Source organism: Solea solea, chromosome 12 (assembly GCF_958295425.1).
Source record: "Solea solea chromosome 12, fSolSol10.1, whole genome shotgun sequence".
Lineage (NCBI taxonomy): Eukaryota > Metazoa > Chordata > Actinopteri > Pleuronectiformes > Soleidae > Solea > Solea solea.
Window position 1 is genome coordinate 19,444,550 of NC_081145.1, and position 16,662 is coordinate 19,461,211.

General features: G+C 38.8%; 2 protein-coding genes across 2 annotated transcripts in view; both read right to left on the bottom strand.

Moving 5' to 3' along the window:
- Nucleotides 1-1,901, bottom strand: part of LOC131469552 (microtubule-associated protein 1B-like) — a 68,154-nt gene extending 66,253 nt beyond the window's left edge. The window contains exon 1 of the mRNA XM_058644613.1: nt 1,592-1,901. Coding sequence (XP_058500596.1) covers nt 1,592-1,868 — 277 coding nt within the window. The 5' untranslated portion in view covers nt 1,869-1,901. The remainder of the gene's footprint in view (nt 1-1,591) is intronic.
- Nucleotides 1,902-4,144: 2,243 nt separating this feature from the next.
- scamp2 (secretory carrier membrane protein 2) lies at nt 4,145-16,523 on the bottom strand. The gene is made up of 9 exons (XM_058646288.1): nt 16,361-16,523; nt 13,322-13,399; nt 12,881-12,967; nt 12,064-12,175; nt 10,859-10,987; nt 10,582-10,741; nt 9,100-9,201; nt 7,530-7,647; nt 4,145-6,063 (listed from the first exon to the last, which is right to left on the bottom strand). Exons 1-9 carry the CDS (start codon nt 16,415-16,417, stop codon nt 5,926-5,928), a joined length of 981 nt encoding a protein of 326 aa, XP_058502271.1. The 5' UTR covers nt 16,418-16,523; the 3' UTR covers nt 4,145-5,925.
- Nucleotides 16,524-16,662: the final 139 nt, after the last annotated feature.

Here is a 16,662-nt window from a genome sequence, read left to right on the forward strand (position 1 = left end):
ACTTCAGACAGGAGGAGGAGGAGGGTTTTTACTCTGACAGTTCTTAGATATTCAGCTGAGAAATGATGAGCCCAGATTGTGTTTGATTACTCCTTTGAGATTATCCAATCCAATCCAAATCAGATCCAAATTTATTTCTATGGCACATTTAAAAACAACCGAGTTGACCAGAGTGGCGTACATCATACATAAAACAGACAGGATATGAAACTAAACTCAACTAAAAGCAGTATTAAAAACAATAAAAAATGGAATGTAAAACCTATAAAACAAAGTCATTAAACCCTGAATGGCAAGACCATTCAGGGCTTTATAACTAAAAAGTAGAATTTTAAAGTTAATTTGAACATAGATTATGACAGTAACTAATTCTGGAATACACCACACCCACAGAAATAAGTTAGTACAGGTCTTCTTGTTAAACCTCTGCGTGGAATTCAATTCATAAGGACAGTGTAACCAAAACCTTATCCCTAACATCAGCCATAAACACTTAAAGCCTAATACCTATAGCCACATTCACCTTACCTCTGTCCTTATAGATAGAGGTAACCTGCTATTTCATAAGGGTAAGGTCTTCTAGCCCTTAAACCAGAGGTCTCAAACTTGCGGCCTGCAGGCCACATGCAGCCCTCCACTGAATGTCAAGTTATAAGGGAGCTATTTCTGTGTGGATATATTATATATAAAATATTTTGCACCATAAATAAAATCATTTCTATTGTGGAATATATATGGTTCCAAATCAACACAGAGACTTTTATTTTGAAATTCTGTGAACTCTTATCTATCCTCACTAGCATTTTTATTGTGATATCATGATGGAATATGATATCATTTTAAGCTGTTTAAGATATGATGAACTCTTTCATTCTCTGCTTCTTCATGTGTTTGCATTCCATGAAAATAAAGATTTGGGGAAAAAAATAATGTTGTCATAATGATGGTTTGAACTATAACCATAAACATGCCATGCATCAGCATTCTTAATTCAACTGCTCTACGTTTCACTTTGTAATCTAATTTTAAAATCTACCATTATATTTGTGATTTTATTGTGGTTGTATGTCTTGTTTTTAGTCTAATCAGTGTCTGTAAGTAGTCAGCCACCTCAGTGGACAATAAAGATTTATTCTATTCTATTCTAATTGGTCCTCACAAGCATAGGAAGTGCAGTACAAACACACATTAAAACACACTGAAGAACAAGCAAGCTGCAACAGAGACTGCTGTGATGATGATGTATGTGTTTTCACTTGTTATTAGAGGTTCATCATGTGAGTCTTTTAACTAAAGTATTTCGAGATGCAGCTGCACACCTAATATCACTCTAGACAACTCATAATATTAATAATAATAAGAGCTACAGCTGCATTTACAGTTTGACTCTGCAATCTCAGAGTAACAGCGTGGCAGAGGGAAAATGCGTGTCCCATGGTGCAATGCTGCAGCAACTGCGTCCACCTATGGATATTCGTTGCGTCAAAACATGTCTCTGCTGTTTCCACATTTAAAAACCTTGTGGCTTTAAAGCTACTCACTGAATCACAATCACTCCAGTGCTGCAGGTTAGAGACGCGTTCACACTCACCGCGCTCTATCTGCGCTCTGGCGGTCTCCAGCTGATGCTCTGTGCCGATCTCCCCGATCACTATCAGCATGTAGTAGCCGCCCCGGTTGAACGGAACCCCCCTCCGCCGTCTCCCTCCACCGCGCCGGTGCCGTAGTCGCTCCTCGGACCCCGGCGGCAGCAGCGGCGGCGGCGCGCTGAATCCCTCGTCCTCCTCCACCACCTCGAGTGCACCTCGCACCGGGATCTCCATGGCAACAACCCCTGGAGCCGACGCCGAGGCTGACTCCATCGCCATGACAACCAGTGGTGCGAGCGCGGCGACGAGTGTGGCGAGAAGGGGCGAGGTGGGGGAGTTGGGGGGGAGGGAGGGTAAAGGGGGTGATGAGGTGCTGAGGGAGGGGGGGGAGGAGGAGGTGACGACAGGGGACAGCGTGTCAGAGATTGCAAAAGTGTTATTTCCGGTGGGGCTTTCAAATTAAGAGTCTGGAGAAAATAAAAAATACATGAGAAGGCCAGGGTTTTCAAAAGTGTGTGTGGTTTAAAAAACAACAACAAAAAAACATCTTCGAGGAACCTTAGATTATTTGTTCTGGGAAATAATACAAATTAAAAGAAGGGTTTGTGCAGCGGTTCTTCTTAGGACGCTGCATTGACATCCATGCTTTTGGACGACCTAAACCAGTGCTTCTCCATCCTAGATGTTTCCCTCCTCCGACACACCTGATTCAAATAAATGGCTCGTTATCAGGGTTCTGCAGTGATTAGGCAAACACTTGAATCAGGAGTGTCGGAGCAGGGAAACATCTAAAACATGCAGGGCAGGGGGTCTCCAGGACCAGGATTGAGAAACCCTGACCTAAGGTCAATATTTAGGCCAGAAAATGTCCTAAAAAGGTTTGTTTCTTTCAGCTTTTCTCCTTCTTAACCTTGAGCTTTGCTCCTGTCAGTGTAGCAGAGGATGTATCAGCAAACACTGTCGACACCACACTGAGGGATAATGAGGCGCGCGCACACACACACACACATTGTGTTCAGCCGACATGCAAGAACCCACCGTCTATTCCCTGTATTTATCACTGATGTATCATGTGACAGGAGACATCTGCAATCAGAGGCATGCACATTTTCACATGTAAAAAATATTCACTGACATTATTTGTGCTCCTCTCTGTTAGTACAGTTGGTGGACCAAAGAGTGTCATTTAAATGATTTCAATATTTATATATTCTCTTCTTTTTTTTTTTTTTACTGTTGGTCTGACAGTGAGTCAGCACTTCCCTTCCCACAGCAAATGCTTCACAGCTATGTCCCCCTCTAGTGGTAATAAGCCCAACTATCAACTCACTGTAAGCTGGAAGATGATGCAAGTGAATCTGCAGATTGTGGCTGAGAAGCGTCAGAGCTGCCACGGTGGACAGTTTCTCTTCATCTTTTCTCTGGAAAAGACATTAAAACAGAGACAAAGCAACTGCTGAGTCACAAAAACTCCTGTTATAACACTTAAGAAACATCGATGTCCCAGGTTTAAAACCAGGTCAATATAAAGTATATTAAAAATATTTTTATTTGGCAAAAGAAAAATATAACTCCAATCCTGAAAGAACTCATGATAAGAAAAAATGCACTAAAGAACTGATTGAATAGGGGTTTTGGTTATTTTGTTTTATTTAATGTTTCAGTCCAATAGTTGTCTCAGTTTGATTTTCTCAGTGTTTGAACTTTGAAAGCAAAAAAATGATTTATTTTTGCATTCACTTTGTACCATAAAAATCTTGATTAAAAATACAAACAATAAGTTTTTTTGATAACATTGACATGTTTCTGTCTGACAACTTTTACCAAGAAGACAGTACCTATTTGGACTAATAATAATAATAATGATAATAATAATGATGATACAAGTCGTTTAACTACGATACAGCTTGCCTTGGACCATAAATATGAAACACAGGCCTATGCAAGAGTGAAAGTGCACAACTCTTCCTGCTCAGGTAGCCACTCTTTCCAGCCCAACTGTTGATGCTGCTGAATTTGATGGGGAAGAAGCTGCAGTTATTCTGAGCTCCAGACAGAGCGTGGAGAAAAACAGTGAGCCCCCGACAGGCAGACAGATGATTGATGACTGAAGCAGCAGTTTGGGTTTTCACTGCAGACTCCCCAGAGACTGTGAGTCACTGCAGACTCTGAGCAAATATCAAAGGTGACATACGCTCCCTCTTTGTGTCCCGTCTCCTCAGTTCTACTTAAAATAAAGCATGAGGACAACAACTGACAGTTGAGACAATATTGAGCTATTGATGAGTATACTTACCACAGTGTGTATAAACTGACTATAGTATGACGTGTGTGGTTTGAGTAAGGGCAGATCTGTCAAACAGCTCCCCCTTGTGGAATTCTACAGTCTACTAAAGAGACTTGTATGTGTGAGGCCACTACATCCTCCTGATAAGACAAAGCAACAATTATAAGATAAAGGCACCAGAGGTTTCACAGGTATGTTTCTATTCTTACATATTGTGACTATATGAACTGCCCTAAAGTGAAGGAAAACAAACAAGTAAGGCTTTAAATGGAAGCAAAGCATTTTATTAGATGCTATATTCAATCAAGAAATCCAAAAGGCACAAATTTGTCTTCTCCCGACACAAAGCGCATGGAAATGTGTGAATAATACAGTTGTGTTACTGTGCCGAGGTTGAACTTGAAATGATTCGCTCATTTGCTGAAAGAACAGCGCAGAAATGATCCGAGTGTGCAGTCGTTCTTTTAGAATTTATACATATATTATATATCCAAGCCAAATGTTTAAAAACTGTACATCGAGCAAAACACACACACACACTCCATTATACGGAATCACAGGAAATATACATCAGTACTAAAATAATTTAGAATGTGGTGGTGGTGGTCTTCAGGAAGACTTAAATTAGTTTGAAAATGAAATGATCAGGAGAAAATTTAATACCTTTACTGGGTATATTACACCAAATTCACACAGCTCTGGTTGGAATTAAAAAATGAATTCGAGGAGAATCTCTGAGATATGTTCAGATTATTTTTTATCATTTACCAGGCTGAATATGCTGCTGTACTTTATAACGCAGTTTGGATCAAAGCAGCCAACTCAAGCAAACTGTGACCTGAGGTCAAATCTCGTTGATGCAAATGTAATTTATTGGCAGAATTTTCTTCTTTTTTTTCCAATAATCAGGATTGCTTTGGTCTCCTTAGCAACAACTTTAAGGCAAGTCACTGATAACAGATGCAGCTGAATCTGAGTCAGAAACCATTAATGTGATACTGATAATGAAGAAAACACCAGTTTATTGCTTCAGTGTGAAATAAATTGCAGTATGTCCTCTGTATTATATTATATTATTAAGAGGGAACTCAATCTGCTGATAACAAACATGACGTAGGTAACACTGATGTTAAATTAGAAACCGTCATGTAATACCTACAAAAGCCAACTTCCTCAGAACCATCACAATACTGATGATACCACTATTTTCTTTTTGTCAATGAAAAATGTTTCCTTACAGAAGGTTTCCAGTATAACTCTTAGATTTCTTTCCATATTTAAATGAATATTTACTGCATGAGTAACATGTGAAACTCTAAGGCCTCAAGGAAAACAATTACATGTCCTGTTTTCTTCCTCTTTACCATAATGTTTGCAGAACAAAACAAAAAACACAACAATGAAATGTTATTCAAGACCAAAATATGCCAATCAACAACATACAGGAACACTTTTTTTACATTACATGATCCATTTACATGGATTAACACTAGCATACTTTACAGTATGTGACCAGCATGCCAGGGCACACGCGCACACACACACACACACTCTCTCACACACACACACCGTACATCACAATGAAGAGCATTGCAGGAAAGTGCACACAAAATATACAAAGCCAGGGACAGAGACAGAAATCAGTCAACCTCATTCATGCTTTCCACCTTGAAAATCACTAAATGTGTGACTTTGTCCCTCAACTGCTTTTCACTTGCTAACAGAGCTGCATGAAGTGAAATGCTAAGTTAACATTGGGAGTCACGTGTCCATTGATGGTGAAATGATAACGTAGCCTCACTTAGATCATGGTCTGTACATTATAAGGTCAGATCAGAATTTGTGCAGCAACTGGCTCCAAAAGTATAGGAGCTTTTCCCAGAGTAGCAACAACTCCCAGAAAGAATCACTAACACTTTGGAAGGCCTTCTCCGTTCTCAGCGAAGCTAAACTTCCTCAATGATTCGCATTAGTTTGGTTAATCGTGTTGACCTGATAATATAAAGACCTTGACCTGTTGTATGGAGCTTGCCCTAGCTATATCTAGCATTAGTTGTTCTGCTGGAAGGCTCCCTGGGCAGCACCAGCAGCAGCTGTTTGGAAATTTTTATTGGTGAAGACACCCTGAGAGAATTCCTGCTGCGCTTTCTGGAAACTGGCTCCAGTCCGGCGGTACATGCTGTGGACCTGAAGAGGGGGAGATTGTGAGCAAACAAACGCTGTAAGGCCTCCTTCTGAAGAACAGTGACACCTAGAATAACTATTTAGTTTGAGCCAAACCACTCAAAACTACACTGGACTAGCAAGTTCATTAAAGTGATAATCAAACATGGTAGGAACTGTCCTACGGTTGATGATATTAACATGGCTGCTGCTTTTTGCTTTTCTCTTCTCTTACAACGTTCACTTCTGTGCTCAAACCTGTAACTACTGATAAAGCCTGGGCCTTGTGGATAGAACTCAGCGGATGCTACTGAATAACTTCGCCACTGGCAGGTTATAGAATACACATTTTGCAAATACATTATGACATTCCAGCTGTAATTAGGAAATGTTAGCACGCAATCACACTTAATATAGTGACCAGGGAAATATCATATTATATCATTTTATTTTATTCCTGGAAAACTAAGCTCTCTATTTAAGTTGCTCAAAAACAAATAAAAACATCACTGAGACTCATAGTTGCATATTGTTATGAAGATAAGCACGAATTACCCACTATGTAAGATTAAGAGTAACATTAAGAGGAAAAAAGCCTTGTGTGTGAGTGTTACCCAAAAACAACAGTGAAAACTCCTCTATTGCTATTGTTAAAGCTAAAATAGGCAGAATCCCCACAATAATAATTGGTTGCTCATTCCCAGGTCGTTAAATACTAACATTTTTGGGAGTGCAGCTCTCTGTCCTGGGCCCCTCCCACTACAGGAGCACAGACACCTGTGTGCACACTACGCAACACACAAGGCCATCTCGCTTCATCTCGGAAACACTATGAATGCCAATTATTGTATATATCATAGAGCTGCAACAAACGACTGTTTCATTATAGATGAATCGTTTGGTCCATAAAATATCAGAAAACCTTAAAAATGTTGATCGGTGTTCGTCAAACCTGGACATGATGTTCTCAAATGTCTTGTTTTGTCCACAAACCAAAATGATTAACTTTTAATGATTTATTTGTTATCGAGAACAAAGAAATGAAGAAAATACTCACATGAAAGAAGCTTAAACAATCAGAAATCTGGTTTTAAACAGGAAAAAAGCTTTGAACCGATTAATCAATTATCAAAATAGATGCCGATTCATTTAGTAATCGATTAATTGTTTCAGCTCTAATATATCAGCAGACTCTTTTCCTGTTTTATTAGGTTGCTTTGCAACATAGGCAATAGTTGCCAATGCTGTAGTAGCGGCCTTACTACTAAAGGGAGGTGTACTAAGTAGAACACACAATAGGAGCCGCCCTCTGTCTCCCATCCCAGATTTCTAAATATTTCTAGGGAATTATCACTTACTTGACAATAGCACAAATATGTTGCCTACCTCAGCTTTGGTTTGGTCAAACTATACCTAATTCCTGTTAAGACACTGCTGCTAACCCACTAATTGGACATGAAAATAGCTACAAAAGTAAATAAGATTCTCACCATCTTGAGCAGGATGACAGACAGCACACCACAAATAGTGAAGAGGATGGCCACTGTGATCATGATGGCGCCCACTGCCTTGTTCGTAGTGATGACAGTGAAAGCAGTGATCCAGCCACTAGAGTCAACAAATATCAGTGAATTTTGGATGATCTCAGACAGAGTGTTAGATGAGCTGATAGTCATCTGATAGTGCAGTAGTAATGCACACACAAGTACATGCAGTACACACATAGTAGTAGGAGCTTAGAATTATTAAGGAAAAAGGGAAAATAAGTTTAAAAAGCTGTGAGAAAAGCAAAAGAAAAAAATTATCAGAATAAAGGTCACTGGTCATAAAAATGTCATGTTAAAAACATATTCATAATAAATCATAATACACAACTTCCATGGTCACAGATAGAATATAAGGTTGTTGCCGGTTTTGAGCCAACAGAGGCAAAAGACCAGTCGAGGTGTACCAAGCTTGAATAACGTCAGCTACAACATATTTTATCTCTTATTATTAGCAATTTAGAACAACCCATCAATTCCAGTAAGGAATGGATAAGACATTTGGTGAAATACAAAGACACTTGACATTTCATGTTAAAAAAAAAGAGTTATTTTTAACTTGTGTACTTGAGCAATTCAGGCTTGTACATTATCCAATGTGTCTGAGGACTGTTCACAAGTTAAAATATAACCTCAGTCACACAACTGAGACCAACCGCAGACAAGCATGTACGCAAGTATGATGTAACATAAATGTCAGGTACTGTATAAGCTGAGATACGAAGGACTAAAAGCACAAGAACTATTTATTTGGTCTGATATGGCAAAAGTTAAACCATATATATGGAGAACTCCAAACTTTATTATTCAGGCTGCACAATTATAGGAAAACTATGACTTTTTTTTTTTCATTATTGTGGAAAACAAAGACAAGCTTAAAAGAACAAAGGAAGAAAAAAGCAAATGTTGTCAGAAAGAAGCAGAGACAGTGAACAGCAGACACTTACAGAGTTACCAGCAGACAGAGAGACAGCCGACTAGAAGCTGAAGAAGGGAAAGCCTCTGTTAGAACTGAAAGATGGAAGGATGTAGAGAATGTGAGACAAGAGAGGGGACAGCATGTAAGAATCCTAAGTGGTACTAGTTCAGAGCCTAAAGGAAAAGAACACGTCAACAAAGGAATTCTTTGAATATGTGACATGAAATCAAAAATTAATCCTGTGAATTGCCCTTTTAATATAGTCAGATTGTTTAGTTAAAATGCACTGGTTTCAATGTGAATACATTTACAATCAACTTTTTGTGTTCATAAAAACAAAATAATTAATTGCAAAATCCCTCACATAGATCATTTGGCTTGGAATGGGATATTCTTGAATTTATTGTGTATTTATTTTACCAAAAACATTCAGCACCTCAACCCCAAGGTTGGACAGCGATTACATACTAGACGAAATGTACAAATCACTTTTAAATTACAAGAGTCTTTTAGGGGACAATGGTGATCATTGGGGAGTGGACCACATACCTCTATATGATAAATGTTCTAAATATCAACTTATAGAGTGTGACTTACCTGTTCCCCCATTTGGGGATCCCTACAGCCTGGATGATGAAGATCACCACTTGGCAGAAAAACACAAAGAAGAAGAAGAAAAAGCTGAAGGAGCTGTCAGTCCTGAAAAAAAGAAACAAGAAAGTGCATGTGTCAATAAAACACATTTAATTTATTCAAAAAAAAAGGAATGTTTGCATTTTTGACATTCATGACACTCATTTATTTATATGTTTATTTCGGTCATGTCAGTTAGATCATTCATCATCCCACATCATCTAAGTGTAGTTCACACAATGAACTACACGACACTCATGTCGTGCAAGTCAGACCAAGTCTTATCATAACAACCAGTAATGCATTTTTAAAGTTCAATCCGCTAATACATGGGGTCAAAGGAAACAATGCTGTGTCATGAAACAAAGTAGCATCACTGCTCACAGGTGTATTACTGAGCTTATACTCAAGTCTGCAGGTATACCTTTTAACACTAGTATACCTAATACACTAGTCAGCAGTAATGTGGGAGCATCCCAATCTACATTATAACCATGATGAGAGGAGGGTTTCTTGAAGGAATGCTGCCGTCAAGTTACATTTAGCACTACACTGTAGTATAATCCATAACAACAACTAAAATGATTTTGTTTCATCTGTATTGTGTCACCTGACCCTGGTTCGCGACCCGGTCGAAACAAGGGCCTTTTCTGCATGGAGTTTGCATGTTCTCCCCGTGTGTGCGTGGATCTCCACTTTCCTCCCACAGTCCAAAAACATGCAGATTTGGGGATTAGGCAAATTGGACACTCTAAATTGACCGTGAGAGTGGATGGTTGTTTGTCTCTCTCTATGTGGCCCTGTGATGGACTGTCCAGGGTGAATCCCGCCTTTTACCCTATGTCGCCACCACCCGTGACCACCATGTGGAGGATAGAGTGGAAGAAGATGGTTGGATGTATACGGTGCATCGTAGGATTAAATAGTAAGCCAGACAACCCTGATTAAAAAATGTCTTCAGATAACAGCGTGTTGCTCATAATCACAGACAGGCGGATATTGAAGGGGCTAAACACCAGTTCCAAAAATAACTGTTCCGAGTGCCAAAACTTGAGGCTGCAACTGAACTGCAGCCTTATTGCTATGTTCGGGTGACAGAGGAGACTGCAGTATTTTACGCAGCCAAGATGCACACTGACGTGGTAAAAAGCAACACTTAAGTCTTTGCTCTGCTATAGTTACTTTCCTGTTGTGTAGCCCGACAGGCTGTGTTTGTGGGGGTTTCTGTTGGAGTCTGTGTTGTGCTGCTTCCAGAATGGTGGTCAACCCCGGATAATAACCCCGATATATACAGGAGTGTGCCTTTAGATTTCTGCAGAAAATCTGACCCGACTCCAGTTCATTTAAGCCGTTTACAGGACATTTTATTAATCAGGTTAATTTATTGACATTAAACCATTTTTGATGCATAAATAATCATCTAACATAAATGGCAGGTATACTCACTTTAAAGCCTTATAAATGGGCCGGTACCAGCAGAGGAAGGAGCATGGAGCGAAGAGAACCAGCCACAGAATTGAGAGGCCAAAATCGATACCACCAGACGAGTCGGTGATGAACATGGCCAGACAAGCCAGCAGATTGAGGAACAGAGTCACACAGTTGACTGAGAAATCAGTGGAGAGAGCCACATGTCAATCACACTGATACTATAAACAAATGCACATTTTGTAGGTATATCTTTTAGTGCACAAATTCACCCCTTTCACGTCTATGTACTCACACATCCAAAGATAATACATCATCTTGCACACTCGCTGATACTCTGGGGCAATTTCTTCTGTGAAGTCCTGATAGAAACATGGTTTGATGGGGAAGCATTTGGGCAGTGGAGGCCAGTTGTTCTCTTTACCTGTCAACAAAGAGACAAAAATAATAATCCCAGTTAGAAAAGCATCATTGTCTTCCCCAAATAAAAAAGAAAATCACCACTGAGGGAAAATAGAGACCAGCTTTATCAAAACCATGATGAATACAAAAGTGAATGTCCGGAAACATTGTTAGAAAAAGAAAAAATATGCCGATATAACACACATATATCAGTCACTTGTGTGGGAGTCAATATAAAATAGCATTTCTATTCTAGTGGGTTAGAGAACACCTCTGATTTTGTGTTCTTATGGAAACTGTATTACACTGAGAATAGCAGCACAGCAGCAATACAGTTATTTCACACATTGCACTTTAAATCGTTTTTTTTGTTTGTTTTTTTAAAGCTACTGCGGCAGTAAAATATCTGATGAGTCAGAATTAAGGTCATGCCCAGTATGTGGATTTATGTCCATTTACACTATACTGTGTGTTACTGCTGTTAAAGAAGTATCTTTTTTATTTAGCATCTTCCTCCTCCAAAAAAGACTCTGCCTTGGCTCTAAACTAACAAACTAATGTTTGACATGAATACATTTATTAATCGTATTAATTAGTGTCAAAATATTTAACCTTAATTTAACCAGAATCTGTCTCAATTTTTTTCATTTTGAATTAAAAAATGTAAATTTAATTCAATTTATTCATCGTCTACTGCTTTAACCTCCACATGAGGGCTGCGGGGGGCGCTGGTGCCAATCCCAGCTGACATAGGGCAAAAAGGTGGGTTACACCCTAAACAGTTCTCCAGTCCATCACAGGGCCTCACATAGAGACAAACAACCATTCACTCACACCTACGGGCAGTTTAGAGGGTTTAATTCACCCCTTTTTTTGCGACATGTGGGAAGAACCGGAGAACATGGACAAAAGCCTTCATTGTGGCTCCCTGTCATCATTGAGTCAGCAAACAACTCAATTCATGTAGAGAGGAGAGGAGAGGAGAGGAGAGGAGAGGAGAGGAGAGGAGAGGAGAGGAGAGGAGAGGAGAGGAGAGGGAGAGGGAGAGGAGAGGAGAGGAGAGGGAGAGGAGAGGAGAGAGCAGATGTCTTTAATGACCTGTCGGGCCTCTGCTCTGGAGCTCGTGCTCTCTGCGGTCCAGCTCAGCAGCTTTTCTCTCCAGCTCCTCCTGCTGCTTCAGCAGTTTGGTTTGAGCTGCAGCAGCAGTCGCCTGAAGTGAGCATTACAAACACTTTGGTGAACAAACACGTAATATATTCAATATTTTAACAGGATGAACCACTGTAAAGTACTACAGAGCTGTCATGTAAATGCTACAAGCCACTCTGGGCCATATATTACTCATAATACTGACTAAAATCCAAAACCTGAAAGACTACAAAATCATACTCAAACACAATCTAGTGCTTAAATAACATTTTCTCAATATATATAACATTAGCATAACATTAATAATGTAGTTTGTAGCCAAACATCTTTATTTCTAGTTTCTTGAGATCTCATGAACACAAGCTTCATTTGAATTATCTGAATCAGTTTGGTTGAGTGCGGGAGATAAATACCATACGAGTCAAATGAGGTAAATGAGTGTAATTTGTGGTTCTCCTATTAGAATCATGACACTGTGGTTGAATACTGGAACATGCAAAACCTACTAAATCCTCCTTTGAGGTTTATCATTTGATGGAATCCCTCAAAAATGAATGACTTCACACAACAATCTAGTGGACATTTTCCTTGGATTTGGGTATATAACTTTTGTTTTTCTTTTAATTTTGTCAACTTTTTCCATTGTCAGCTTTCTGTAGAAAACTGCAGTGTAAAGTGGTGACAGTTTATGACACCAGATCAAAGTAAGTGCTTCCCCTTAATCTACTTCAACATGTTATTTTTTATGTGGAGGGTTGTGTCAAACCTGTGGACTTGGCTCTGTAGACGGCTGTAACACAGCAGGCTGATAGAGAGACGTGGTGGCTGGAGTTGTATGACTTGCTACTCCACCCTGGAAATTAATTATAAACAAACAAGTTTGTAAGGACGTGTTTGTGACAACAAGACAAATAAGAAAATAAAAAGAGGACAACTGAATTAATGTTGGGGCTAGGAAGAGGAAGCGAAGTGAAGTAAAATAAGGGGATATCAAGTAAAAGGACTAAATCAAAAAATGAAGCTTAAACAGCAAGTTGGGGATGAAAATCTAGATCAAACAAGAGCAGAAAAAGATACAAGATAGAGGGGGAAAAAAGGCAAAGATGAGCATGTGAACCAGGGTGAGAGGAGATAAAACAGGACGGCGACAAAGAACAAACTAATGAAACACACACTGATTATATGAGGCTGGTGTTAGATGCCTTACTGTGGAATGATCAGGGAAAGGGTTGAACTGGTCAACTGTCTCTACGTGGGAGTTGGTCACTTGTGTGACTGAAGGATCCTGGAAAACAACAAAGCATGTCATCATTATCAGTGACTGAGCTTGTCGTCACCATACACACCAACTCCATATGAGGCAGTCCAGACAAAAAAGCTAAAGGATAAAAGACTAAATAATACACAATATTCACAAAGGTTTCAACTTTCTTCATTTTGCAATTTTTCTATTGTGCCTTCTCTCTCTTTTGCGCCTGAAACTGGAGCAACGATATTTGACCTGACAAACATTTAGTCTTCAGTGGAACTCTGCCTAAAGGATGTGTCTGTTCTTTAAACATTAAAGATAAACAGTGTGAAGAAGTGTAAAATGTAAAGAAACTGCATCCAGCTACTGCTGGAATAACCACTGGAGTCCACGTTATATCATCGGCTTAGAATAACTCATTTCTTAGCAGGAGTCAGGAACACTTGGTAAACATTAACTGAATTGAAGTGTGGCCTTGACACACCTGTTCATATTCCCAGCAACAAACAAGGGGATAACGTCACCATTTCACTCCTTACTACTTGGTATTTCAAGTAAAAATTGTGGCTTAGTTATCAGAAGTTATCACCTTCTGTAGTAAGATTAAAAATGACAGATGTCTCTTAATGAGATTCTGTCTTTGAGACAAATCAAAACAAGGCAAAACTACAGACATGCCAAACACAAGAAACTTTCCATTGAGATAAAGTCTATGACGGTCAGATCTAAGTTTGAAAACTTCAAAACTAAAAGACAGTAAAAAACATTTGTTGACAAGTCAGTTTGATGTTCAGACCTTAATCAGTGTCAGTGTGCCGGAAACAGCCTTTTATGTGATAACCTTTGTATACCTAGGTGTGGCTCATGTCCTCATTTTATCTGCAGCTAAATATTGCTACTAAACTTACCCTTAACTGCTCTTTATATCAGATACTGTGCTCTTTTACATCTTTTTTAAAAAAAAAACAAAAAAAAAACAAAAAAAAAACATTTATATACTGAGTATATATACGTATACTTGTTTCACTTAACTTTTTTTTTAAAAAATGTTGTATGCTTGTTACGCACCGATGACACCAGAACAAATTCCTTGTATGTGCAAATCATACTTGGCAATAAAGCTCTTCTGATTCTCATTCTGATACTATTGTCAATGTAATGGAAAAAAACAACATATTTTTGCTGTCTGACTGAACGAAACTTCAGCTCAAGTTCACAAAAGGTGCCCTTGTTCCATGATTTTAGTCCATGTTGTTAGTTTTTTGAATTCTATTTGCTCAAACATTAAAATATGAACTAACTAATCTCTAATATAGTGTATGAACCAGCTGCTACTAGGTTATACATTCAGAGACTTCCACACCCAGCAAACAAACAGTGGTCACTATTGACGTCACAGCTATTGTGCATCTCTCATATAAAAACACACTCTGCACTCCCTTGACTGTGTTATGTAATGTAACTGAAATTTCACCTCTCAGTTCTTGATTTTGTAACAGGCAGACAAAAAAAGAGATTAAAGTTTAATTCCTTAACATTTTGTGCATTAAAACTGATGCCAACCAGATTTTATAAGCCATAGTAACAGCAACTGTGTTTAATGTGGTGCTAAAAGCTACATTCAATGTTCATTTCTATAGTTCTTCTAAGCACCCTCCCTACAAGGCTGTGATAACAACAATTATTATTATTATTTATATGAGAGACCATATAAGTCAGTGCCCATATAAGTAAATAAAGTGCGAATATCAAAATACTAAATCCAAAGGGACATGCCTCTATTCACAAACTGTGCCTTAAAATGAGTAGAACTCCAGTAATTGCCACCTCCCAATTAGTCCTGATGGCCCATCCTCTAAACTTGCTGTTAAATTGGCCACACAATGAGTCACTCAGAGTAGTGAGCCAATCGAATGGCTGACCTGCCCATTGTTGCAAAAGCTTCAAAAAGAAGCAGGAGAGGAGGAGTTGTAAATATATATTGAAAGGTTTTAAAACCACACTTGGAACTTTTTAAAGTCAGAAAAACTTTAAATGACATGAAAGAAAGGTGTAAAATACAGGACTTCTATTCAGTCAACTGGTCAAACTTTGATTGATTCACTAAATCTTTCAGGCAAAAATACTGAACACTTCTACAGCATTTTCTCATAGACCAAATCAGTGATTTAGTCACATGTCAAGAGTTTAACGTGGGACAAGAAAAAGTGTATAGTCTAATCTAGTTTAGTCACAGATGTCTACAATATGTTACGCTTGAGAGTCATGTGGCCTTTAATTCCTGTAAGAAAAAGCTCAAATTATCCAAAGTTTAACTAAAAATGGGATTTGAGAAAAGTTAGAAAACTGAAAATCCTCTTCAGACTAATGGCTATTAAGGCCTGACACAATGGTAGATACCTGCATGTAAAGTAAATAAAAGTAGTTCCACCTCAAGTAATGACAACAGTTAAATCCTGCAAACACACGGATGCATAATATTTATCAGTCAGCAGACAGTAAAACTATAAATAAAAGAAAGCAACTCTATATACTGTAGGAGCAGAATAGTGGTAACACAGTTTCTGAAATCAATATAAAATATTAGTTAGACACGAAAAAGTGGTGAAAGCTATCCATAGTATTTTATAATGGGAACTGTGAACTTCTTCTTCTATAATTGAAGGTAACATTTCCAGCACTATTATATCAAATCACATTCAACAAATCATACAACTTAATTTCAAAGTGAATAGTAACAGCTGTAAATGTGGCTGAAAAGAAGTTGACACACATTATACTAGCTACCATTTAACTTCCTGCAACTAAACCCAGAGAATACCCCGCCCTATTTGTAGGCACAGCTCGCTGATTGGTTTGTGTCCTGTCAATCAGTCATGTTTGGCAAATAGGCTTCACAAGAACAGAAGTAGATCCCACCCCTATGTCCATCCAGCAAGTTTCCTATGTCAGCCTCCGAGCTCGACTGTGCCACAAACTACCATAAAATACACTTACATTGAAAGGGCTGTCGCCTGCAGACTCTGCGAACGGGTTGTTGTCAATATTCGACATGTTGAAATGTTCGCGGGGACGTTTTAGTCTCTCTGAGCGCGGAATAAACAACTGACTTTCCCCTGTCGCCTGAACTGCCTCTCCTACTCACTTCCTCGAATGAAGTTTACCGCGCATGCGCACTCAGACAGCTGGACAGTGACGTGTACGTCATTTGACACATGTATAACGGTCAGGAAGCAAAAGCGCGCCACCTGTAGATTTTACTTCTGTAATGGAATAAAATACATTATTTTGAGTGTGAT